The 27,564-nt window shown below is 40.9% G+C and overlaps 1 protein-coding gene across 3 annotated transcripts in view; it reads right to left on the reverse strand.

The window, feature by feature from the left end:
• The window catches only part of PCSK5 (proprotein convertase subtilisin/kexin type 5), a 296,183-nt gene that overhangs the window by 85,749 nt on the left and 182,870 nt on the right, over window positions 1-27,564 (reverse strand). For all 3 annotated transcript variants that reach the window (XM_026652353.2, XM_029911707.1, XM_026652352.1), the window contains exons 11-13: window positions 12,688-12,805; window positions 11,503-11,691; window positions 714-850 (exon numbers count right to left, since the gene is read on the reverse strand). In XM_026652353.2, coding sequence (XP_026508138.1) covers window positions 714-850; window positions 11,503-11,691; window positions 12,688-12,805 — 444 coding nt within the window. The remainder of the gene's footprint in view (window positions 1-713; window positions 851-11,502; window positions 11,692-12,687; window positions 12,806-27,564) is intronic.

Genomic DNA, 27,564 nt, shown 5'->3' on the forward strand with positions numbered 1-27,564 from the left:
TGTGTGTGTGTGTGTGTGTGTGTGTGTGTGTGTGTGTGTGTGTGTGTAGATTCTCCAGTGGTGGAGAACTGATCAAAGCCTCTTCCCTCCTTGTAGCTGGCGCAGTGAGCATGGATTGGAGAAAGTGTGTGGACAGAGATTGCTAGCAGTTTTATCAGCTACAACGAGGGGAGTGGCCTTCATCAGCCTGATGCAAAGGTGGCCCAGTTTGTACATGCCATTGTGTTAACTGCCTTAAAAATGCAGGCATGCAACTGTACATACCAAGCTTGGGCTTCTCCTTCTGAAAATTTGTCTCTAAATCCCTTTGTATTTTCAGACACTGACTCTTGGCTGCCAAAACTCACAAGCCTGGTGTGGTCTAGCTGTGGAGTGCAACTTATACCTTGAGATGGCAAGTTTTCACATGATGGGGATAAAGGAGGTGGTAGTTTGCCCCCAAGAACACTGCATTGTTGCCATTCTTTCCACACAAACCAGAAGCAGGTTCATGGTAAGAAGGAACTGTGGGTCTCAGAAGACAAGTAATAAAAGTGTGGAAGTGAAGCACAACAAATAAGATGGGAGTCAAATTCTGCCTCAATTCTCTGCAATCCCATTGAAATCAGTGTGTCTGCTCAAGTTTAAATGAGGGCAGGAATTAGCCCAAGTACTGCATGCAACTGAACATATTCTTCTGAACCACTGAGCCTAACTAAAGGATGGATTCATACCTGGAGACTTGAAACTTCTCAGCTGAGATGGGGTATCATGAATCTCCAACTTCCAGTCACCTGCTGCTTTTTCACCCCAGCAATGAGTAGTCATGAACTCCCAGTTTTTAAAACCTTCTGTGGAATGATCAAATAACCTAAGATAAAGCAATAAAGTATTACTATATATACAGAAGAACAAGAAAATAAATCCTTGCCTTCATCAGTGATCCTCAACCCTCGTGTGCCCACTCACAAACGAAGTATATTTAAACTAATTAGTGTATCTAATCTAAGCATTTATACTGAACTTATCACCATGGTTTTGCAGCACCTATTTCAAACATATCTGATGGGACCATTTTGTATATAACAAGTCAATGGGGGAGGAAGGACAATTCTTCTATATGCTGTTGCTTCATATAATGCAAGAGAGAATGAGAGTTTATTTACTGCAAATTAAAATTGCCAGTGCAGTTTAATAAAATTCACATCCTGAAAAAGTACACATTGAACACAACTACCTTTCCTTTGTTCTAAAAGTGTGACCCAGATACAAACATCATTTTTTAAGTGGAAAGTTTTCTTTTTTCCAGTTTTGGGTTGAAATACTGAACAGGGGGTTAAGAAAATAAGAAACGCTAGGTGAGCAATACAACATGAGCAGTTGGGGCCAGGAGAGATTCAGTACTCATGATGCTTGTGAACAGAACAAAGGTAACTGAGACATTGGTGTATCAAATTTCAAATGATTTAAGTATTGCTATATCCAAAAGTTTGACAGAGTCTAGTTTTGCTTGAACTAATTGGCATATGATGATTTCGTCTTACTAACAGTTTTACAGTAATTTCATTACTTAGGGCTTGGATGAAGAGGTTGGAGCTTGGGTCTGAAATACAGTGCGTTTTAGTAGAGGGACCCAGTGTAGAGTTTGCAATCTGATGCTGATCAGTGGGGAGGTCTGGCCCAAGATTTTATTGCCTAAGACTGGAATTTATTAATGAGATTTTGAAAAGACACAAGAGAGCATGCACTTTTGTTCAGTGTTAACAGCATGTTGCCTGGTGCCCCAAAGCTATTGATGAGAGATTCACTGGAGTAGAGACTGCTGCCTCATAAATGGTACAGTTCAGCTTTGGAAGAATATATACAATTTCAGATCTCTCTCTCCCTTTCCTGGAAACACACATATACACCCAGATTCACAAATACTGTGTTTAGCTATATATTTTTATTCACACTCTTTATGTATGGAGATTCCATGGCTCACATCTGTGCTTAAGTATATTTCATAAAATGAGATTTGTACACTAGCTGACTACTGGCATAGCACCATTGTTGATTCAGTGGATTTACCACAATTTTCTCTTAAAAAGAGAAAAACCTATTCATACAAATGTTTAAAAAATCCCAAACAAACCAAGCAAACCTTTAAATCACTTGACTCTTTCTTGTAGTTTCTAAGTGTATTTTCAGCCTCTTTTTTTAAAAAAAAGTTGTGAATACAATGTGCATGTCACAGAATTTGTACTAGCAGAGAATTTGGCCCATTCTGTGTGATTATCAATTTAGTTATCTGAGTACAGCAGATTTTGCAAACAAATGTTTGCTAGTATAGCAAACACCATGTACTGCAGTGATCCAGATTACCTATCCAGTTATCATTCCACACACACATACTGGGTAGGTTCAATTTAAATGATTGCAAAAATTGTTTTCAACAGACTTAATACAGTTCACAGACTATCAGGGTTGGAAGGGACCTCAGGAGATCATCTAGTCCAACCCCCTGCTCAAAGCAGGACCCATCCCCAGACAGATTTTTACCCCAGTTCCCTAAATAGCCCCTCATGGATTGAACTCACAACCCTGGGTTTAGCAGGCCAATGCTCAAACCACTGAGATATCCCTCCATGCAATATTGTGCTGATTTTTTTTACAGTAACTCAGTAAACAACTCATACTACCACAATATCTTATTTTTAAACAGTGTGTCAGTCAGTCAAGGCAGCAACAGTCCTCTGTACTGTTATGGCAACTAAATTACATAGCATTATATAAATACCATGTAATTATTTTAAAAATTCTATATTTATTGGGATTTAAGTCACATACATTTCACAGAGACATGTCACAGATATTTACTGCCTATTTTTACCAAGGACTAGTACAAGATTTTCCACAGCATTTGTGTTTCAGAGGAGGTTATAATCTACTTTTCAACCTTGTCCTCAGATCAGTGGCAATTACATTTTCAGTCACCTCAGATGTTTGGTCTCCATATTGTTTGCTTACTTAAATTCTATCCAAAATGTGGTATTTAAAAATGTGATTAGATTTTTACTCTTATCTAAAACCACAGTCACTTTTGGGTGCAAAAATGAGACTTTGTTCCAGATGTACAATAATATCTCTAATTAAAATTTACTACAGAATTCTACATTAATGCTGTAAGCAGTCAAGTTTTGGATCATTATTGGGGAATAGTTTAGTACTGTTTCTATGGCATGGGCTAGTTTTTGGAATGAACAGATTACCAATCTCCTATTGGAAAGGTACAGTACTTATCAAATAGGGGTTTAAATGGTATTTTTCTATTTCATTCTCACCTGTTCTTAAAAATGAACACACTGTCAACAAGCCACAGGAAAACATCACAAGAGTCAGTGAAGAAAAAGTGTTTGCAAGGAGTAAAATGGTGAGTTTGAGTTGGTAAAAGGCTGAGTTCATACAGCCTAGGCCCAGCTGTGCATGTGCTATATGCGCTCTCCTGTATGAGCATTTTTATGCGGATCTGCATATTTACTAGTGTCTTTTACATAAAGGAGAGTGTAGGTGGCATACCAAGATGTCCATGTCTTTCTCATATAAGGGTGGTAAGCACTGAAGCATATATCTAAATCGACTGAAACATTTACCAGAAAGTTAGGATGAACTTTTCTCTCACACAAAAAGAAATCATACAACTGAGTGGGATTTTTTTTTTTTTTTATGGGCATTGAGTCATTAAAACCCAGCTCATACTTTTTCATGTGTCAGATGGATTCAGTTACTAGGTCATACTTCATACTAAGGGTATATTTATGAATAGTTTACAAAGAATTAGTAAATGATTAGCTAATCAACTGTTATAGATTATTGCAGAGTCCAATAGTTCAATGGGTGGGTTATAGCCATGTACAACAACGATAGATGTGCTTATAACCACTATAACACCTCTACTCATGCCTGTAACATACATCTAACATTAACTAATCACTCATGAACCTTTATAAACTATTTATTCATGTAATCTATTAATATAAAGTGGGACCAGTTGCCTAAGTACCCATGTGAACCTTGGTGATACCAATATGGCCAAGATAGGTTGGATATGGCAGTCCTGACTTCCTGTACGAAGAGATGGAACATATATGTGCTGAAAAGGAACATGTCCAGTACTAAATTAATTTTAAACTGAAAAATAATGGGTCTCTTTGAGAAATTATATAATACACATATGTGTAGGTGTGTACTGTACATGAATATATATCCCTACACACACACACACATACATACGTAGAAAGTATACTCAAATAATTATTTCCTTAAAACAAGATCATCTTGTTGAAATGTGCAGGTCTCTCTTTCTACCACCCTCACCACTAACAATTGTATCTCCTCTCCATTTAACAGCATAATGAGAAACCGAAATATTCATCTGTAATTAAATTTTAGAAATAGAGGCAGGTGGGTATCCACTTTCAATCACATTCCACAACTGGGAACATAGGGTTAGCCCCTCACAGTTACATCTACAAGATCTTCATGGATGAAAATAGTTTAGATTTTTAGTAAACGGCTCACAACTGATAAATGCAAAAAACAAAAGCAACAATAAGAACAACAAAATCCAAGAACCCAAAGAGAAAAACAGCAAGCCATAGTTAACTTGAGTTTGCAAACTGAAACCCCCTCCTGTCTATAACAGAAGATGGATCTGGGGGCTAGACTTTGGTGAGTACCACCACAATCAGACATCATGACAAGACAAACAAAAAAGGTAAATTTATAAATATAGATTTGTATTACTCTGGTCCTTTTTTATCCTTGACGTTCCAGTGCATGTGATAGACAACCATACACTATATACCGAATTCACTGCCTCAAGAGTCAGGAAATGTACACACGCCCAAACGATTGATGAGTGGGGCTGAGGGCAGTTGGAGGTGGGGGACGATTTGTCCTCTACCGCAGAGCACTTTGTTTATGATGTACTCCAGCCCTCCTAAATTAGCAACTTGACATATAAGTGGTCCCTGCACGCTGGGCTAATGGGGCACAAGACTTAAGCTGAACTAGTATTTTTAACATTGCAGAGTGCCTTCTTGAGCTTTGCACCTGCAGATGTTTGGGTAAACTCCTTTGAACAGCTGTTCTCCACAGGGGCTCCAGCAACTGCCTGTCAGCCAGGAGAAGTAACTGTTGAGGAACTCCAGGCAGCTGAAACCAGCTTAATCAAAGAGTCAACCAGTTCCTACCACCTATTTGCATTACAGTATGAAGAAAACAAATCCTCCTAAGAAGTGGTCTGGCAGCAGATAGGCATTCTGAAAGCCTTCTCACCTATATCTGTTAACTTAAAGGGATTTTCCATAAGAAAGTAGATGATTATATCTTCCCTCTGTAAAGGCATTGTTTTCTATAGATCTTACCTCCAGAAGTTCATCTCTTACATTTACTCATTAAAGCTAATTTATGAGGCAAAATGGAACTCAAGCACAGTTTGATCTGAAATGTGAGCATGCCATCTCAGCTCATAGGCTGGTTGCATGTACAACAGGAAAGATATAACTACATTGAAGGAAAAAAGGCCTGGCTACAGCCACCCTCATCTTTGATATAGAGAACTTGCCCACAGATTCTATAGGTAACAGCATGCAATGGTCCATCTTCATCGGACCAGATGTGTGAGGACTTGAGGTTCCACCCAGGTATTATTTGTGCTAATGGTTGTTTGTTTAAAAAACACACTTTTCTATCTAATTTGCTGAAAATCTTCAGAAGCCCCTGGTGCAGGTCCATGAATGAACACAGCACCATAATACAGACTTGTTTCAGGCACAGGAAAGCTGGTGGCGGAGACAGGCGCAAGGCAGTACATCAAGTAGGTCAAATTAATCCCTGGTGAATCTCCATTGAAGTCAATGCTATTATACCAGGAATGAACTGGGCCCAGTGATCCCAAGGCTACATTCATCTTAAGCGGCTGACACAAATCCATGCGGAGGGAGCAAAATTCTTCAGAGCTATCCCCTGATCTGACAAAGTTTAATTCAGCTCCCTTCCTCCTTCCTAATTTATTGAAAACACCATTTACTGGGGCATTCAGATAGATCATAAATTTGACCCCATTCCCACCTGTTCCACTTTTCAGGATGAATCCAGCTTCAACTAAAATTAATTTGAAACAAAAATTAAATGAAGTATTGAGTGTTAAAAGCTGATAGACAGCTACAGGTAGACTAGTACTGCGAGGAACACAAAGGTTCCCTAATCCAGCAGTAATCTCAGACCTGATCTAAAAGGCCTGCATTTTTATAGAGGTAGGATATATTGAACTTCATCCTTCTTACAAGCTCATCTTTGGGCATCTCCCAAGACTGGGTTTAGAATAACAGGAGGATGGTGCCACTTGCTTCCTCACAAAGAACTGAATTTGGCCCTCCAGTGTCCGGTGGAAAGATCAAAAGAAAATCTTTCTCCCACTATTTTAAATGTATTTATTTTCTGATGCTATTTTTCTGTCTCTAGCATTACTAACATTCCCAGTGCTCCTGAACTTATTTATTTTCCATCTGTTGTCTGCCTGCTGGAAACAATTCTAATGCATTGCACAAGACTTTGTGTGCTTCTCTTGCTGTAGTTGACAGGAGAAAAAGTCTTTTTTTGGGGGGGGGGGGGGGAGAAAGGAGGCAGCAAGGCCAGTGCTGACAGACACAGCAAAGCAGCAAGTGCAGGACTTTGAAGAAATTGAGGGTGGGAGGCAACTGTATGGAGAAGAAGGAATGGCACAATGTCCATTCAGCAAGAGAGAAGGGCAGGGGCAAAGCTAAAGGAGGCAGTGCAAAATAGCAGCCTGGGGATGGGAGATAATTATTCCAGATGCTGGTTCATCCTCATGGGCTGGGTACAGGTAGGTGATTGTATTCTTTTGTTTCTCTATTTGATGGCAGTACTGTAGGGTCACTCTAGTTCAGGGGTCGGCAACCTTTCAGAAGTGGTGTGCCGAGTCTTCATTTATTCACTCTAATTTAAGGTTTCGCGTGCCAGTAATACATTTTAATGTTTTTAGAAAGTCTCTTTCTATAAGCCTTTAATATATAACTAAACTATTGTTGTATGTAAAGTAAATAAGGTTTTTAAAATGCTTAAGAAGCTTAATTTAAAATTAAATTAAAATGCAGAGGCCCCCGGACCGGTGGCCAGGACCCGGGCAGTGTGAGTGCCACTGAAAATCAGCTCACGTGCTGCCTTGGCACTTGTGCCATAGGTTGCCTACCCCTGCACTAGTTGTTAGTGGAGAGAGGTTCTGGGTGCTGTGGCTCAACATCAAAAGTGGGGTTGTCCTCTCCATTTCTTTTTAATTTACCTCGAAAATGCAACACTTTATGAAGTATTTCCAGAGTAGATTTTAATATGTTAATGACAGATGGGACAGTCCAGAAATCTAAATAGCCCTATATAAAAAAAGGGCTTCCTCTTCCATTTCTAATCACCAAGAATTTTTATTAAGTGATATTGCAAGTGACACTAGATTACAGGACCCCATATTTAGTCAGAGATGGAGAGTTTTTGGCAGGGGATTTTATTAACAAAATTTACTGATATCAAAGATTTCATTAGAGGAAAAGATAGCAATGGAAAGCACATCCTCTTGTTGTTGGGAAGAGGTATTATGAATGTCATTGAGATGTAAGCAGATGAAGATAAGGGTCTGGAATTTTGCCACCATATGGTTAAAAGGCATTCAGCTACGTAGTTCTAACGGGCAGCAGCTGTTTTAAATGTAAAGGATGCAATTTAAAGCAAGCAGTGACTTTGGTGGGAGATAAGTGAGCCCATGGCATACTAGCCCATCTCCGTGTTCTTTCCATCTAGATGGTCCTCTGTGGCCTCTTGATTTGAATGTGTATTGGGACAAGCCTTGGTCTCTCAAAACTATTCTGTGTGAGTTGCCAAATCCAATGGGCAATTGTTTTGAAAACGGGATTCTGTTCTGCTTTGGTCCAAATGTAGTTATTATGACTAGCTGAGCCTCAGCCTCACCCCAGCCTGCACTCTCTGAGCCTGTATTTTCCTCTTTTGCAGTACATCCAATTTAATCATGTTTAGCACTTTCCAAACAGCAAAGCAGATGTTCCCTGTAATGCAGTTTTTGAAGAATGCACAAGAAGCTGAAGCCAGTGACAGTGTAATCCACCAAATGCCTGTGAAGGAATCCATAGCGCCTCTGACTAACAAGTTTTCTTCCTGACGTCATTTTGGGGGATGCCAACATTAAGAACAAAATATTCAGGGGGAAAAAAACAACAGATATTGTCTGGGGAACCTACTCATTAATGCAACAGAAACTATGCAGTGACTCTTCTTCTAGATCTGGTGGCACACATGTAAAATGTACATCTGCACTTCTAAGATATTTCACCAGTAAACTGTTTTAAATTAAAACCAGATGAGTAATGGTGAAGCAATGAGATTTTTCCTGGGTTCAGTAAAACAGCTGGTATTGCTGCTATTAATCATGTCTGTGTGCATGTAAAGGTCTTGTAAGTCTGAGAAAAGTGTCTCAGTCAGGTAGCAGCAATGTATGGCAGCCTATGTCTGTAGAAAACCCCCAAATGATTTGCTGCCGACTCCGAGGCATCCTTGTATTACCCGTGCATTTGCATGGATTTATTCTGGCATACCTATGACTATCTTAGGGAAAAACAAGCATTGCTTCTCTTTGCCCTAACTAAAGCTGTTAAATAATAACAAAAACAACTCTTTCCTGTATGACAAAATGACATTTAAAAATACACACTCGAATCACTAATATGCACTGTCCCTAAATTGTACGGTTTATTCTTTGCCAATTAAAAGAAAATAAACAAGCCTTCCAATAATCTGAAAACACTGTATGCACCCACTTTTGAACTCTACTGTAAGGAAAGGATTGTTAGGGGCTGTAGTTCATTTGCCAGTCCTGGCTTCCCCAAAATACAACATTATTTGTTATTAAAATCCTAGAGCTGTGAACTGATGTTAACTGAATCTGACTGGCAATCGAATATATTTCAGAAGCCTGCATGAGAAAGGGATTTTTGGTGTGTCTGTGTGTGATAATATTTGCTCTTTCGTGAATAATTTGTTTCTGGAAAAGGGCTGAACATAAAAGGCCTTTCAATCTTTGTTTTGAGGGTAGCATTCAGATAACAGTGCAGGATAGGAAGCAGCCTCACATTTCCATGCTTTATACATATATATATATAAATATATATCTTTTGCATCATTTCTGTTTCACTTGCAAGTTCAGAAAATGACTGCCTTTTAAGGAGCAAGGACTACAAATAGGATGATTGCATTAAATTCTGTACCTTTTCCACATACCAATCATCACAAGAGGTGAGCTGTGAACACTGGAATGTCTTTATCTCCCACTGGTAATGAGTCAGCTGCAACACATGAAAGGCTGGATCCTAAAGTGAGCTCTAGTAAAACCCAAGGGTTTACACCAACTTATTTTATTTGGATATATTTATTTGGACTGCTTTAAAAATTTTCATCTTGAAGCTTTCATGGAAGAACCACTGCACAAAAACAGGATAGAAGAGTAAAGAGAGCCTCCTCCAAGCAGAAAATCAAACTCAAAGTTGCAACTGTTTAGATGGACAGAATCTGTCTCTGTACAGGTCAACAAAGAAGAAGGTTCTGTATGGCACATGTACCTGTCAATGTTATTTCTAAGGCATTGATAATGATGGTATCTCAACACTGGAAATACTATGAAGAAGCTAAAGAATTCAGAACAAATGGTGATTTCCCTCTCTATTCCATGTGTGAATTTATATGCTTGAAGGATTTTTTAAAAAGTATTTATGGGCATCACTCCTGGGGAAAGATTTTAGTGAGAAGATGGGTCTTACACTTCAATCTGAACAAAACCATGTTTGGAGTCAATCTGTCTCTTCTATCAAGGAGCTCCACAGCGTCTGTTCTGCCACTACGAATGCTCTGTTGCCCAGGTCAAAGAGTTGACCCTTGGTTCTTTATAGCTGTGTTGTTCTAGTGGAGCTCAGCTGTCTTGGAAGACCAGGACTTCTGAGGCCGTCTCTGAAGTAGCCAGGTTCCAATTTGTTAAAGGCTTTGCAGATAATGATTGGGACTTCACATTTTTTTTCTGAAATGAATGAGGACCCGATGGAGTTCACAAAGCACAGGTGTGATGTGCTAGTTTTGGTTGTTGTTGCTAAGGCGACATGCTGCACTAAATTCAGCCTTTGTGCGATAGCTGCATTCAACCCTACGTAGAACTACAGCAGACTAATGTGGTGAGTCACCAAGGCAAAAGTCTTGATTATCCTTGCATGAGAAGAAAGGGTACATTTTTCTGGCCAGCTGGAGATGCAAGAAAGCATTCCTTGCCACTGTGGCTATTTGCATGGCTGGGAGTAGCAAGGAGTTTGAGGAGGACCCTGAGGTGCTACTCCATTTTGAAAATCTGTGATCTGATGAGATTCCCTGGACCATTGATTGGTATTTAAAGTTTTGGTGAGGATAAGGTACTGGCAGGGTCTCTAAAGAGTGTCCCCTTCCTACTGACATTATTCATGAGCTGGGTTTAAGACAACGGCTCTTCTTCCATCTGTTGATGGATGCTGAGAGTAAGTGATAGTGATACAAATCACTTCTAGGCATTGGGGCATCCTGGTGGTGGAGGAGCTGCCTCAGAGAATGAGACACTCTGTCGGATCTGGATAAGGTGTCTCCCAGTTTCTCTAAGCAGTCTCATGTAGAGCTGAAAGAGGAAGGGAGAGAGACTGAGCCTTGTGGACTGCTGCATGATAGAGGCCTAGTAACAAACAGCAGGTGTCCATCACAACTCTATGGGAACAGTGAGATATGAATGTGGGTCCACTTGTGAGATGCCCATTAAAAAAATCTCATATGAGTGTCAACAACCTTTTATGATCAACAGTGCCATGCCCGCTCATAACAATAACCATGTTTTCTTTCTTATTCTGTCAAGAGCCTTTTGTGGCTGGAGGAGACCACTTCTATATACTCTGGCAGAAGGAAAAATGGAAGGGGAATTGATGAGGAAAACAATTACAGAGGAATTAGGCTACTTTGTCCTATGTTTATTATTTGGGAGAAAGTGTTAAGGAAGGAGGGATGAACAATTATGTATTAATTGTCTATAGAAGACTTTCCTCCATTCAGCTACCTTCCTATAACACTCAGACTATCAAAATTTCCTTTGCTTCTGTGCTAATTTCACAGCTGGGAGGGGTTCCGTCAAAAACCTCTGCTTCCTGCTGTAAAGATGACAGTCTGTAACAGCTTTGCTCTAGTCTAGTCCTATACTGATGCAGTAATGACTACAGTCCTCACAGCTAATTACTGCTTCATTTCCCCCACCCGTCCCACTCCCCTCCCCAAAGTAATTAGGTACCTATGACTGTTAACACACCAACAACAATTATTTGATTCCTCTCTGTGTAAGCTACAATCTCACCCCAGCTCTGAGCTCTGACTGGAGTGCAAAGTTGCATAGGTTTACTGTACCTGTTAGCCAATAGCTGCGACTTTGTTCCAGAAGGAGAGGTTAGGAAAATTGCCAAGTCTCCACGCCGAGGATGGGTGATAGTGATGCGCACGACCACATGCTCCAAGTAGATCACATGGTGGTTGGAATTATCTGAACAGCCAGTGGCTTTGTATACTGAGTGGACCTGGCTGTCGGGCCGTATTGTTCTGTAACATAAACATATACCAACAACAAAGTTGTTTCAGGCTTGCTCTCTGGAGAATGGAACCAAATCATCCTTGTATGACATTTATTGGTCAGTGTCAGACTACTATTTTTTAGTTTAAAAAATAAAACTTTAGCATTATTTTAGTTATCTACCAGGCATCTCAGTTAGCATAATTTTAGTGACCAGCTGAGGTTTGCTGATGGCATCAGAGAATGTCACAGGACCACAGCTTGTTAATTCACAGAAATGCCTGGCTCCATGGTTGTTCCTTAAATAATTTTGACTACTATGTATTAGATAGTCAATATCATTAACAAGCAGTGGATCAGATCCTCATCTGGTCAGGGGCGGCTCTATGTTTTTTGCCGCCCCAAGCACGGCAGTCAGGCGGCCTTCGGTGGCATGCCTGCGGGCGGTCCGCTGGTCACGCGGATTCGGCGGCGTTTCTGCGGGTGATCTGCCGGTCCCATGCATGCCTTCGGCGTACCCGCCGCCGAATTGCCGCCGAAGCCGTGGGACCGGCGGACCTCCCGCAGGCATGCCGCCGAAGGCTGCCTGACTGCCGCCCTCATGGCGACCGGCATGCTGCCCCCCGCGGCTTGCCGCCCCAGGCACGTGCTTGCTGCGCTGGTGCCTGGAGCCGCCCCTGCATCTGGTATAAACTGGCATAGCTTCCCGGAAGTGTGCCAGTTTTCAGCAGCTGAGGATCCAGCCCATTAAATACATCTATCATTTTGGAAGTATGCCTGAAGACTGATATTTTCTGTGTAGCCACAGAACAGGCTGGGCACATACAGTGAGAAAACAAACTTCCGCCAGGCTGCGGGGCTTGACTAGATGAGCTCTCGATGTCCCTTCCAGCCCTACAGTTCTATGATATATCAAGGGCAGGATAGCTTTCATATGGGCAAATCAAAGCGAGCACAAGGAAAGGTATATTGTATCAATTACTTTACATGTAAATATATGAACCAGTGAGTATAACGTGTATTACTTGGCTTGGTGATCCGTGCTCTCCACACACACATGCTGTTGAGGGACTGTTGTCCATTTTTCTGCTTCCATCACCATAGCTTCAGCATCCATCAGTCCAAATCCATATAAGTGGCTCACTGTCAGATGTAAAAAGAATGGTTACAATCACAACATAGCACACTGCTGTTTGGCTAACAGAATGGCATCATTAGTCACTGCAGTCATCAGCTAAAGGCTATTGCTTCATTTCCTCTGCTTCATTCCTTTTGCTCAGAAGCACCCACAGTTGCCTCACCAAGAGCTATTCTGGTAATAAGGGCTATATCTAATATGCACAAAATAGAACATATTGCAGCTGTTCAGATCTTCATTGCAGACGTGGCCAATGGAGACTACAGATCCCAGCATGCATTGCTTCATCAAGAACTGGGTAGCCCAGACATTGTAAAACTCCATGGAGTGCAACTGCCTTACAGACTGCCTTTTGGTCACCTGCTTTAATTCAAGCCAGTCCTTTACCATGAACCTGCAAACAAAGGTTAGAAGGTGGAAGGAGCCAGAAGTTTGATATCTCTGATTATTCAAATGCCTCAGAACCGCAACTACAGACACATTCTGAAGGTGGCTGACTCACTAGGCTTTTGCAATTTACACAGGGCCAGACTGTGGCATTTAGATGCTGGTACAATCCCTTCTTTGTTTCCTTGTGCACAGGGGGAGTGTGGATGTTGCCTCATTCTCTCTCAGATGGTGCAGTATGTTCTTCCTGTGCAGCCGGCCAGCTCTTCCCTCCAGTCTTGGGGTAGTTTGTGCAAGGAGGGAGAAATCCTTATACGTCTCCAACCCCAGGGGCTAATGTCATCCCTGGCCCTTGAGCAGGGTGCAAAGCAGAGGAGGGGATAGCTCCTTGCTCCATTCCCTCTGCACACCCGCACAGAACCAGGGACAATGAAGCCCATAGAGCAGTTATGACTGTGGACTCCTCCTCATATCTCTAACACTAGCAGTTTTAAAGTGGAAAAACCATCATGCAGCAGACTGTTCACAGTAAACAATTCCCTTTCTGTGAGAAATTCAATTTCCTGTCATACCTAATAATTAAGTTCAACATCTCAGAAGGCGGCTTAAAAACGCTATCTTTCCTAATTTTAGGTGAATCAGTAATTGAACCCAGATGCATAAAAGATATGGAGGCCATGAAATGTGTGACAGATTTTCTCCCCCGCCCTGCAAGCTTTCACTTTTGACATTTTAAAGTGATAGTCCTGTGGATATGAGCTTGATCCCGTTGTCTCAGGCATGTCAATTATTTCACATACCTGCTCTTGAAGGGTAGAAAGTTACTTCTGATTTTTTTTTAAATAAAGAACATAAAATGTCTAGTACTTAAAAGGGCTTAGTAATAAGCAGCTTCACGGCATGCACTGAAAGTTTCACTCACTGACGTGTTCATCAGCTGTGAATTTTTTTTAGTTCCAATCAAAACAGGAGCTTGCAAGTGGATGTTGATTAATTAGAAGGGACTGCAAACATCAGTGACCATCTGTTACAGCTGCTACAAATCTATATCTTTGGTAGATTTCTTGGGTGGAGGCAGTGGAAGGAGAAGGGTATGGGAGCGAGTACTTTTAAATCACAACATTGTATTGATAAATCAGGTTAGACTGCTACCACAGACAGTAATACAGACAAAACCTCAGAAAAAACATAAATGCTGTTTTAATCTCTAATGTGACAAGGCATGGTGTAAGTCTTTCTAGCTACACTTTGCAGAAAGTTTATGAAACCAGCCTCCAATCAATGCCAAACTAGAACTCAAAGGATTGCATCTAACATTCCCCCCCCACCCAAAACCTTGTTAAACAAATGACAGTTCAAAGTATAAAACCGATCTATACTTAAAGATCACATCTTCCAAATATGGCAATATCTAATGCTGGCTGAAACGGCCAAATGAAGAAGGTTCTTCAAAGAAAAATCCTGCAAGGCATAATGAGTGTGCAATGAACTGTTATTCTTACAATCTCCTTTCCCTTTAGCCCCAAACACAAGTGCACATAGAATGGAAACGTGCATTCTAAGAGAGCTAAAACACAGCTCTTCTAAGTGATTGGGCAGCTAACATTTTCAGAATAAAACAAACCAAAAAAGACTTCACAGTGTATAACAGATTCATGACTTCCAAGGCCAGAAGGGACCATTGTTATGATCTTGTCATTATGATGTTACACTTCCTGTATAACACAGGACATAGAATTTCCACACAATAATTCCTAGAGCAGATCTTCTAGAAAAACATCAAATTTTGATTTAAAGATTGTCAGTGATGGAGAATCCACCACAACCCTTGGTTCATTGTTCCAATGGCTAATTACCCTCATTGATAAAAATTATGCATTATTTCCGGTCAGAATTTAACTAGCTTCAACTTCCAGCCAGCGGATTGTGTTATACTTTCCTCTGCTAGACCATTATTAAATATTTGTTCCCCATGTAGTTACTTATACACTGTAATCAAGTCCTTCTCTTTGTTAAACTAAACAGATTGAGCTCCTTGAGTCTATGACCAAAAGACATGTTTTCTAATCCTTTAATCATTCTAGTGGCTCTTCTCTGAGCCCTCTTTAATCTATCAACATCTTTCTTGAATTGTGGGCACAAGAACTGGACACAGGTTCTAGCAGTGCCAAATACAGGTAAAATAACCTCTTTATTCCTACTTGAGATTCCCCTGTTTATGCATCCAAGGATTGCATTAGACCTTTGGGCTGTCGCACTGGGAGCACATGTTCAGCTGACTATCCACCATCACCCCCAAATCTTTTTCAGAGTCACTGGTTCCCAGGACAGAGGCCCCCATTGTGGAAGTATGGCCTACAGTCTTTGCTCCAGATATACACATTGACATTTAGGCATATTAAAACGCATACTGTTTGCATGTGCCCAGTTCACCAAAAGATCCAGATCACTCTGTTCAGTGACCTGTCCACTTCATTATTAACCACTCCTCCAAGTTTTGTGTCAGTGATGATATTTTGATTTCTTCCAGGTCACTGATAAAAATGTTAAATAGCAGAGGTCCAAGAACAGATCCCTGTGGGACTCCACTAGAAACACTCACGCTTGACAATGATTCCCCTTTTACAATTACATTTTGAGAACTTATCAGTTAGCCAGCTTTTAATCTATTTAATGTGTGCAATGTTAATTTTATATTATTTTAGTTTTTTAATCAAAATGTTGTGTGTTACCAAGTCAAATGCCTTAGAGAAATCTAAGTATATTATATCAACACTATTATCTTTATCAACCAAATTTATAATCTCATCAAAAACAGATATCAAGATAGTGTGAGAGGATCTATTTTCCATAAACCATGTTGATTGGCATTCATTATATTACCCTCCTTTAATACTTTATTGATTGAGTCCAGTATCAGCTGCTCCATTATCTTGCTCTGTTTTGATGTTAGACTGATAGGCCTATAATTACCCAGGTCATCCCATTTAACCTTTTTAAATATTGACACAACATTGGCTTTCTTCCAGTCTTCTGAAATTTCTCCCAATCCTTCAAGACTTATTGAAATCAACATTAATGGTCCAGCATTTAAAAGACCTCAGGCAGGTCTTTTAAAATGCTTAGATGCACGTTATACCTGCTGATTTAAAAATGTCAAACTTAAGTAGATGCCGGATAACATACTCCTGAGATACTAATGGAATGGAAAGAGTATTATCAGCATCATATAATGGGACTACATCATCAGTTTTTTCCCAAATATAGAACAGAAACATTTAATAATAATTCTACCATTTCCATCTAGTAATGGACCAATATTATTGTCAGAATTCCTTTGTTCCTAATATACTGCCTTCTTATTGTCCTTTAAATCTGCTGACTATAGATCCTCGTGTCCCTTTGCTTCCCTTATACATTTTCTACAATTCCGAGCTTCCTAATTATATTCACTACTATACTTTCCCTTTCTTCCATTTGTTATACATTTTTTAAACATTTTTTTATAGCTGCCTTCACTTCCCCTCTAAACCAGATCAGTGTTTTAAATAATTCAGCCTTCTTCCTCAATTGTGGCATTCTAGGCATCTAGTGAAGTATTCTTAAACAATTCCCAGTTATAATTCACATTTTTCTGATTAAAATTTTCCTCACAGCTGATTTTGGCTCATAATTGTTTTCAGCTTTGTGAAACTGGCCCTTTTAAAGCACCAAGTATATATATTACTGATTTAGACTTTATTCTGTTGCATATTATAGATGTGATCAAGTCACGATACTTGTACCTAAGCGACCATTAATTTTTATTTTTGTAATCAGTTCCTATTTATCTGTGAAGATGAGGTCTAACACAGAATTCCCTCATGTTGGTTGCACACTTCTCGAGCTAGGAAATTGTCATCTGTGATATTTAGAAATTCCAAGGATATTTCAGTATTGGCAGCCTAAGACCTCAAAGCCCTTCCCCCAGACTTTTGAATTCTTTGTACTGAAAAATACTGCAAATGTCTACTGCAAAAATAAATGGACAAGGAAGAAGGTTCATCAATACTATATGAGGGCAAATAAAGCCTGGGCTGAGCAATTCCTCATTTCATAAATATGGCCACTGGAGTCAATGAGGTTAAGTGAAAAAGCTCTTAGGTGTAAATGTCTTCTTGGGAAAAGAGGGACTTTTAAGTAACATACAGTTATCTACTTATCTGTCTGTTTTTATACTGTGCCCTTCACTGTGGTATGCAAGATCCTACTGAGGAAAGTCACACTGTTCACCCAGACTAGGACCAGCTATATGGGTGGAAGTAGCTCTCAATATGCCTATCAATTGTGCAGACATAATTGGTATAGCAACTGATTTCAACAAGAGGGAATGAGGTCTATGTTAGTGCCACCATATTACCTAATAGAGAAATCTTTGGGATAACTCATGGAAATATAGTTTTTTGCTCCCAGGGGAAGCAGTTGGCACAGCTGATATGTTGGGAAACAGGGGACAGGGAAGAGCCAAACCTTTGCTCGTTCCCCACCCTTGCATACCCACTCCTGACCCAGCTGAGTGGGAGGGTGAGTAGCAGGCTTTGGTGATGGCAGGAGTCTGTTCAAGTACACCCCTGGTCAGGCAGGCCTCTGGTTGAGCCCAAAGTGGTTTCCTCTACCCTACATACACACTGAGTTTCCTGAGGAAGCAGAGCCTGAATATTCACACTTTAAAAAATAGCTGGTTTGAAATATTTACAGAACAACCCCTCCTCCCCCACCATCTTTCCTACCTTTAACACCTATTTTTAAAATGAAGTTGTGCTCATTTTTCATTCATGAGAAGAGATTAACAGTAAGGATGATGGTGCTTATGTTAATTGTTCATCACCATCATTACAGTTAATGTTTAAACTCTTTTGTATGGAAGATGAGAAGTAGGACTAAGAGGGTTGGCACCTGTTTTCTCACACACACACACACACACACACACACACACTTTAAGCATAAGTACATACTTCCTTGAAAAATATTCCCATCCAAATCAAGTCAGTGGTGCTACTAAAGACTTCCATGTGGAAACCTTCCAGACAGCTGATATTTGGCTGTCTGCAGTGCCTACACTTCAAAGCCCTTGATCAAGTGGGTTTGGCTGGCAGCTGCAGGGACTGAGACAGGGCCATCATTTTCAGACACTAAATAATAATTTAGGAAAACATTACAGAGTTAACAAAAGTTGCTGATCACTGTCTCCCATCATAAAAGAAAAGAGGGTTTAATCTTCTTTCCCACTGTCTTCAAATCACACCCCTTCATTTGTACACAAATTGGTGATGCTTATGAACTCTACTTCTGCTGCTGCTGTGTCTGACAGTAACCAATTCTGGCACCTCCAAGAATGGTAAAAAATTACATTGACAGCACATATAGGGCTATGCGTGCCATTGGGGTAACATCTAGAGATGTGATTGCCATTGGAAAAGAATGCAGACTCAGTTCTGCTGACACAGGTAGGAAAACAACATTAGCAAGGTAATCATGATGTGTTGTCTTTGCTGTCTAGTGAAGGCTGATACAGGTGCAGTGTAAGAGCCAGGCACACTACACATTATGTAAAAAGCAACAGAGGGTCCTGTGGCACCTTTAAGACTAACAGAAGTATTGGGAGCATAAGCTTTCGTGGGTAAGAACCTCACTTCTTCAGATGCAAGTAATGGAAATCTCCAGAGGCAGGTATAAATCAGTATGGAGATAACGAGGTTAGTTCAGTCAGGGAGGGTGAGGTGCTCTGCTAGCAGTTGAGGTGTGAACACCAAGGGAGGAGAAACTGCTTCTGTAGTTGGATAGCCATTCACAGTCTTTGTTTAATCCTGATCTGATGGTGTCAAATTTGCAAATGAACTGGAGCTCAGCAGTTTCTCTTTGGAGTCTGGTCCTGAAGTTTTTTTACTGTAAGATGGCTACCTTTACATTTGCTATTGTGTGTCTGGGGAGGTTGAAGTGTTCTCCTACAGGTTTTTGTACAGGTTTTTGAAAACCCACCGACCGCTATGCCTACCTTCATGCCTCCAGCTTCCACCCCGGACACACCACACGATCCATCGTCTACAGCCAAGCACTGAGGTACAACCGCACCTGCTCCAACCCCTCAGACAGAGACCAACACCTACAAGATCTTCACCAAGCATTCTCAAAGCTACGATACCCACACAAGGAAATAAAGAAACAAATCAACAGAGCCAGACGTGTACCCAGAAGCCTCCTGCTACAAGACAGGCCCAAAAAAGAAACCAACAGAACTCCATTGGCCATCACCTACAGTCCTCAGCTTAAACCTCTCCAACGCATCATCAGTGATCTACAACCCATCCTGGACAATGATCCCTCACTTTCACAGACCTTGGGAGGCAGGCCAGTCCTCGCCCACAGACAACCCGCCAACCTTAAGCATATTCTCACCAGCAACCACGCATCGCACCATAACAACTCTAACTCAGGAACCAACCCATGCAACAAATCTCGATGCCAACTCTGCCCACATATCTACACCAGCAACACCATCACAGGACCTAACCAGATCAGCTACAACATCACCGGCTCATTCACCTGCACGTCCACCAATGTTATATATGCCATCATGTGCCAGCAATGCCCCTCTGCTATGTACATTGGCCAAACTGGACAGTCACTACGCAAGAGGATAAATGGACACAAGTCAGATATCAGGAACGGCAATATACAAAAACCTGTTCATTTGCAAATTTGACACCATCAGATCAGGATTAAACAAAGACTGTGAATGGCTATCCAACTACAGAAGCAGTTTCTCTTCCCTTGGTGTTCACACCTCAACTGCTAGCAGAGCACCTCACCCTCCCTGATTGAACTAACCTCGTTATCTCCATACTGATTTATACCTGCCTCTGGAGATTTCCATTACTTGCATCTGAAGAAGTGAGGTTCTTACCCATGAAAGCTTATGCTCCCAATACTTCTGTTAGTCTTAAAGGTGCCACAGGACCCTCTGTTGCTTTTTACAGATTCAGACTAACACGGCTACCCCTCTGATACTTGTACACATTATGTGCTGCACATCATAATTACTAGGAATTATTATTGGGTTCATTTGTGACTTTATGGCTCTGCCTATGTTAGTGATGGTGTGGAGATGACCCTTCACAGGCAGAGCTTCAGGGAGATTTCTACCTCATTGACAGAGAAGAGGAATATGGAATGGGAGCAAACCTGCTGCTGTGCCACTTCAGTAGCAATGTACTCCCCCTCTATGCCCATTTAACTCTGCTGGCTGGTCAATGCATAGGGAGCCCATGGTCTTACCTCCTCTCCACTCTCTTTGACATAATAATGCTGTCGGGCGTGTTGGGAGGAAGCAGCCTCTGCACTCTCTGAGAGGAGGGACTGCAACTGTGCTCCACGGGTTGCTCAGGGGTGTAAAGGGCAAAAGTGTTCCTTGAGCCATGTATCTCCTCATGCACACACATGTAACTTGGCCTACTATTGTTTATACAGTTTCACAGGTGTGCACAGAGCTTTACATATACATAAAAGGACAGGTTTAAGGGAAAACTAGTCTCACAAAGCAAATATTGAATTTTAGCTGATCTCTTTACTCTTCTTACCATTAAAGAAGAATAACTAACATTCCTAGAGGCTAATGTCCATTTATTTATCCACAGAGCAGCTCCTCCAACCCCCACTATAAAAGCAGAGACCATCTAGCAATGACTAACTGTACAAGCTTATCAGATCTTCCCGAGTTTTTCTAGGAAAGGTACATAATCCCTTTATTTTGGGCCAACGCTCTCATGTATAGGAAAAGATGTAGGATGTTTAGGAAAAGACTGTTCTTGTTTATACATAAAGGTGATGTAAACCTCATATTATGTGCTGCCCCCTCTGAAGTGCAGCCTTTAAAGGACAGAATCTATTCCCAAGATTTGGTCATATGCAGAAGTATTAATGGCTGTTATTTATAAATTCAGTCATAATTTAAAATCTCATACAGTCTCTAGGTGAATTGGGCCACATTGAAAATACAGTACTTATAATGTCTAATAGAGCTAAACAGAATGTAAGCTATGCTACCACATTTTGTCCTTGTCCATTTTAATGAAATGATCTTCAGTTCTTCTGATCACCTCTTCTCACAGACCGTTTAGCCACTATAAAAGCGCCTGATTATTATATCCCTCTTCAGATACTGGATTGACAGAAACAAATGAAACAACTACATGGGAGGCAGAATGTCTTCTCCTCATTTGATATTATCCAGCAGTTGTCACTATTCCCTCTAATTTTCCAATCCCTGAAAACGGCTTTGAGAGTGTAGAGGTATTGCCTAATGTTCATGTTGGTGCATGCTTTATACTACCAATATTGAATCAATAGAAGACACTGCTGGCAGTATGAGAGTTTAGAAATACATCTGGGGGAAGAGTCTCAACTGGCGTAAATTGCCAGTGAAGTGAATTTACACCAACTGTGGATCTGGCCCCTGATCTCTTCTAAAGCCACTGGTATGTATCCAGCCAGCTGGAATCTGCAAAATTACTTGCCTGAAATGCCACTATATATGGCATGTTTCTGTGCTTTTAGATGTTGCTCAGCTTTGGAGAAATAAAATCACAGGATTTCTTTGGATTTTTGGATTTGTTTTGTGTTATTCTAGACCCAGACATCTATATCAATCTCACTGAAAATCAAATGAGGACAGAATCATCTGCACTGAAATGCTTTAAAATACAAGACTGAATCTGAATTTGTTTCCACAGCTGTATTGGTTTTGTGCATATTTACCAGACAGAGGTGCAAGTGTAACTAGTGCTGTGGTGAAAGTAAACAGGAACATTATTACACCTGATTAGGAAATTTTGCAGTACTCCTCTTTACACAGGGTTGCTCTGTTAGACTGTGTTTTAGATCTTGTGGTTTTTTTTGGATATGCTGATGCCAGATATTGTGCTGGCAACTCTGTACTTGACAACAGAGATTCCAAAACATCTGTGTTTAATTGGCAGTGAAAAGCTTCCCCCTTTCAATTCTCCCGGCTTGCCTGTAGATTGTCCTTCTCATCTACAAGGATGTCTGTATTTCACAGGAATTTGGTCAATATTTTTTTTTAAAGGATTTCACAATATCTTAAACATGAGGAGATTCTTAAGACTCCTGAAATTAGCCACTCTCCCCTTCTTACTCATCCTACAACTTTTTCCATCCCTCATCTTTCTGCAAGATGATCTTAGAATAGATCTTCTTCCCAAACTTCTACTTTTGACAGGTTATTAAAGATGGATAACTTACTAAATAGATATAGTTCTAATTCCACATTTCTTTAATTAATTTCTGTCATTTGATTAGTTTTATTGCAAATGTTAGAAGTATTTTGGTATGTCAAGTATAAAGCAGATGTATTTAAAGGAAAAATGCAGGGATGGTAAAGGATGCTACAAGAAAAATGTGTTTGTTTTTAAGCAGCACCGCTTAAGCTTTGTCCTATTTGGCCTGTGTCAATTTCAACTAAAAGAATTTTTGAGATTTTGAATTAGAACTTAGTGGTTTTCAGCCGCATCCTTAAATCTCAATTCCCTTGTGTTGTGCCAAAAGCTACCAGTAATTTAAAATAATGGGATTTGACTTTTGAAACTCATAACTGTACTGCACAGCCAACAACAAATTATGTGATACTGTTCTTTTTACTCTTGGGGATAAAACCAACACTCATGCTTTTCAAATTCACATAATGTATTTGAAACTCAAAGGAGGACATAGAAAGAATGCAATCGTATTCCTTGCATTTTTATGTTTCTGCTTATAACCAAAATATAAATGTTTCTGCTTAGAACCAAGACAACAGAAAACCACATATTTCCCCAAAATACAGATAACTCTAAGGACTCGGCCGGAATAGAAGGAATTTTCAGTTTCTGTTCCAAGGATCACACAACATAATAGTCTGTTTGTAGGACAGAAAGGTGCACTGTGTACTACCCTCTTTATTACATTACATTCTAATGGGATACACTGAAAATTTGGGGGCCAGATATGTAGATAGAAAAGTGATAGCAAATAATCAGAAAAAGGATACAATGTACGTTATTTGTTCAATAAAACTTGTGCTTAACTTCTACATGTAATTACAGTAACTCCTCACTTAACATTGGAGTTATGTTCCTGAAAAATGCGACTTTAAGCGAAACGATGTTAAGTGAATCCCATTTCCCCATAAGAATTAATGTAAATGAGGGGGTTAGGTTCCAGGGAATTTTTTTTCACCAGACAAAAGACTGTGTATATATATATATATATAATACACACACACACACACACACACACACACACACACACACACTATAAGTTTTAAACAAACAATTTAATACTGGTACACAGTGATGATGATTGTGAAGCTTGGTTGAGGTGGAGGAATCAGAGGGTGGGATATTTCCCAGGGAATGCCTTACTGCTAAATGATGAACTAGCAGTTGGCTGAGCCCTCAAGGGTTAACTCTCACACTCTACTGTACAAGGCAGCAGGAAAGGAGGGAGGGCAGACAGAGACAGAAACACACACCCTGTGTGTGTGTGAGAGAAAGAGAGATGCGCATTTCCCCTTTAAGTATGATTAGTGGGGTCAGAAGTACACTGCCTTGTTAATTAGATCAGCAAGCTGAGACCCAACCACAGCTGCTGCTGCCTGGAAGCTCCCTCTGTCGTGTGTCCCCCCTGACATTAGGCCCCCTCTAACTCCCCCCCACAGCAAGCAGGAGTCTCGGGGAGCAGCTCCCAGGCAGAGGGCAGGAGCAGCACATGGCAGTGGGGGGAGGGACAGCTGCAATTGCTAGCCTGCTGGGCAGCTGCTGCACAGGGAACTTAGGGGAGCGAGGAGCTAATAGTGGGAGCTGATAGGGGGGCTTTCAGTCCACTCTGGTTCCAACCACCTACCAGCTAGCTCCACCGGGCTGCTCTTCCTGCAAGCAGTGGACAAAGCAGGCGGCTGCCAAACAACGTTAGAAGCAGGGCCGGCTCCAGGCACCAGGCACCCAAGCTGGTGCTTGGGGCGGCACCTGGAGGGGGGCGGCGCGGCGCTCCGGCCGCCGGGGAGCGCGGGGCCACAGCCGGGCTCGCCGCCCTCCCCAAGGCGCTCTGGCCGCCCCCCCCGCCCTCGCCCCGGCCAACGGCCGCTCTGGCCGCCGGGGTCGGGGGGAGAGCCGAGCCCCCGCCGGGGCTCACCGCCCTCCCCTCCGGCCGCCCTCCCCCCTGGCGCCCTCCCCCCGGCCGCCGGGGGGAGAGCGGAGCCCCTGTCGGGGCTCCGGCTGCCCCCCCCCGCTGGGGGGGGCGGCCGGAGGCTTTTTTGCCTAGGGCGGCAAAAAAGCCAGAGCCGGCCCTGGTTAGAAGGGAGCATTGCACAACTTTAAACGAGCATGTTCCCTAATTGTTCAGCAACGTAACAACGAAACAACGTTAACCTGGACGACTTTAAGTGAGGAGTTACCCAGTGATTGATTTGTATCAGTACAGCTTGATTTCTTCAGATAATACCAACACTATATTATCCAACACCACACGCAAGACTACCATATAGATTTTATTGGTAGATCGAACGATCTGACTGAAAGTCACTATTGACTGTTCTGTGATCTATAAGAAATAAAATAAAGAGGTCTGTGGCACACTGGCAGAGCAGCATGTGGAAGTTTATACTTCCACTGTCGGTTCAGTTTCCGTTTGCAGTTTTGTCAATATAGCATCCTTTATGAGACCTAAATCCACCTTAAAAAACAACAAAGACCACCTTAGGATGCAGAAGATCAACCTGCAGATTGCATTTATAATTACATCCTCACAGTAATTGCCTATTTCAGGAATTTAAAATACACCTGCATATTAGCTTATTCACTAGATGAAGACTGGTTGACTAAAAGGACTTGTAATAGGAGACAGAGCTCTTCACTTCTGGGTCAGTGATGCAAATCAGGCCCTGGGCAGTAATGAAAGTCATTACTCTTTGATGGTCATTTGATAGCTTATCAGAAATAGGTCACTAGTTAAGTCCACTACCAATGGATGCATTGTCATCCACATCACAGAAAAACACCATTGCATTTATCATATTTGTTGAGAATTTTATCAGAGTGATCAAGAAACCTGCTCTTTCCTTTGTCCCTAGAAAAGTTACCTCGTGAAAAGTGTCATGATAGAATGAGAAAATCTGCCCTACCTCTACTTTTTCTATGATTGCCCCCCACCCTCTGGCACGGGTATCACGCTGTATAATAGGATTTTGGCCATAAAATCTGCACTGAAGCCATTCATTTCTCTCTCTTATAAAATGACTCCTCCTGTATGAAGGGAATAAATCTAAGGGTTATATGCTGGTGCACTAGCTTTATAAAAGGTTTGTTGAAAGAAAGTTGGCTATGATGCATGTGTGGTAATGTAAGATATTATTTTTAAACTCAGTGATGGTCATTTTACAGTGTATTTCTCCAAAAGAGAAACTCCATTGCAAAACCAACTGTCTGTAAATTTTCTTTAAACAAAACAAGCCATTTGTGCCTGGAGCACAAAATGTATTTAAAAAAACCCTCATTTCCCTTTTTAAGACTCTTCAAGCCAAATTTCCCCTTGAATGTAAATCTGAGGTTTCCCCTAGATATTAAAAACAGATGGATCTAACCATATTTGGATTACAGAAAACAAACAAACAAACAACCTTTCACTGAGAATTTATAAGCAAATAACTCAGAACAAATTATGACAGATTAGTTGAGTGAATTAGAAGTGGAAATGCTGACAGATCTTTAGCTATAGACACACAGATACCATTTCTGTGCTGCTTAGAGTATCAGGTACATAGTGAAGAACATCTCTCTTGTGTTGCCTTATGTAATTTCTGTATCTTTTTGAAAGTGCTTATGTTCCAGTAAAATATCAACAGTTAAAAGAACACCTGACTGAGCACAGGGACAGTATCAGATTTCAGCAACAGATGGACGACTAAAACATAAATTGTGGTTACGGTATACATATTTAATAAATAATAATACAATAAGTATTTATAATTAAATATCCATCTCAATAACCCTGTAAGGTGTGTAAGTATTATAATAGGTACAGATAAGTGAACTAAGACAAAGAGAAGTTAAATAATTGGCCAAAGTCTCACAGAGTAATTGGCAATGTAAAAAATAGACCTAAGGGTGACATCCTGGACCCTTGCAAGTTAATGGCAAAGTTCCCATTTACTTCAATGGGACCATGATTTCACCCTAAGAGCCCTGAATCCCAGTCCCAAGCTCTGTCCACTAAACAATATAGTCACCCTGGTGGCAGAATATTTGTGAATATAATTACTGAAAATACCCAATAAAACACAATGAAAATCAAACTCCATTGGCCCAGAGAGAGAGAGAACTGAGCTCCACCCACAAAACTCTGCACCTAACATCTGCATAGAATTCCCATGGGTGTATGTGTAAAGCTAGGCAGCTAGACTGCAAAATCTCCCAATTTCCAAGGATGGTTGTTATAACAGTGCACATCAATGTAATTATGTAATTGCACATATTCCTTGGGCTTTTTATTTTTAAGGACTAAAGGCAAAGTGTTCTGTCTTTCCAGCATAACCATTTCTTACTCATGTTTAATTCAATAACTCTAGTCTTACTAGGAATAGTTATTATTGCAAACCGGAAACGTATCATTTTAGTTTTTCATGCAGAGCCTGAGTCTGTTGACCTGTAGGGCATGCATGCTACAAGGCTAATTTTTCTTCCCCCAGGCTTTGAGAAAGGGTTGCATTAAGGTGTGTTAAAGGGGAAAAGTCAAATGTTATCTGATCTGTGGGCTGGCTGGTGTTGGGTGCTGTCAGTTCAGTCTGCAATTTTTATAATGTACATTTCTTGAAAACTGTTTGTTCATAGCCTGGATTATGCAATGGATACCAAGCCTGGAAGCTCTCTGGGGCAAGGACTGTCTTCTTTATTGCTTGTTTGTAAGGTGCCAACCACAATCCATCTCATCCTTGAATAGGGTTTGTAGGCACTGCAGACACAGCAGCCTCAGCTAGAGGAGCTTTTGATGGGTTTAAAGTTGGGAGGAGAAATGAGGATTTTTTGGGCTCTTTCCAGGCATCCTTTTTCCTTTCTCTGGAACTCCTTGTCTCTGGAACTACCTAACCATGTAGCTGCTGTTCCTGTGCTCAGCTATCTCTTTTCATTTAAAAAGCAAAATTGGGAGATATATCAATTTCTATTAAGCAAAAATAAAAATCCCTGAGAAGGATCTGACAAGCTTTCAGGTTGCAGACTCCTACACAAGATCTCCTCTCACTTTCTGTTCTACCTTCCCCAGCATCCCAAAAACATTTGGCGATTCTTGCAAA

This window comes from Terrapene carolina, unplaced genomic scaffold (genome assembly GCF_002925995.2).
Source record: "Terrapene carolina triunguis isolate 2854851 unplaced genomic scaffold, T_m_triunguis-2.0 Scaffold113, whole genome shotgun sequence".
NCBI classification, from domain to species: domain Eukaryota; kingdom Metazoa; phylum Chordata; order Testudines; family Emydidae; genus Terrapene; species Terrapene triunguis.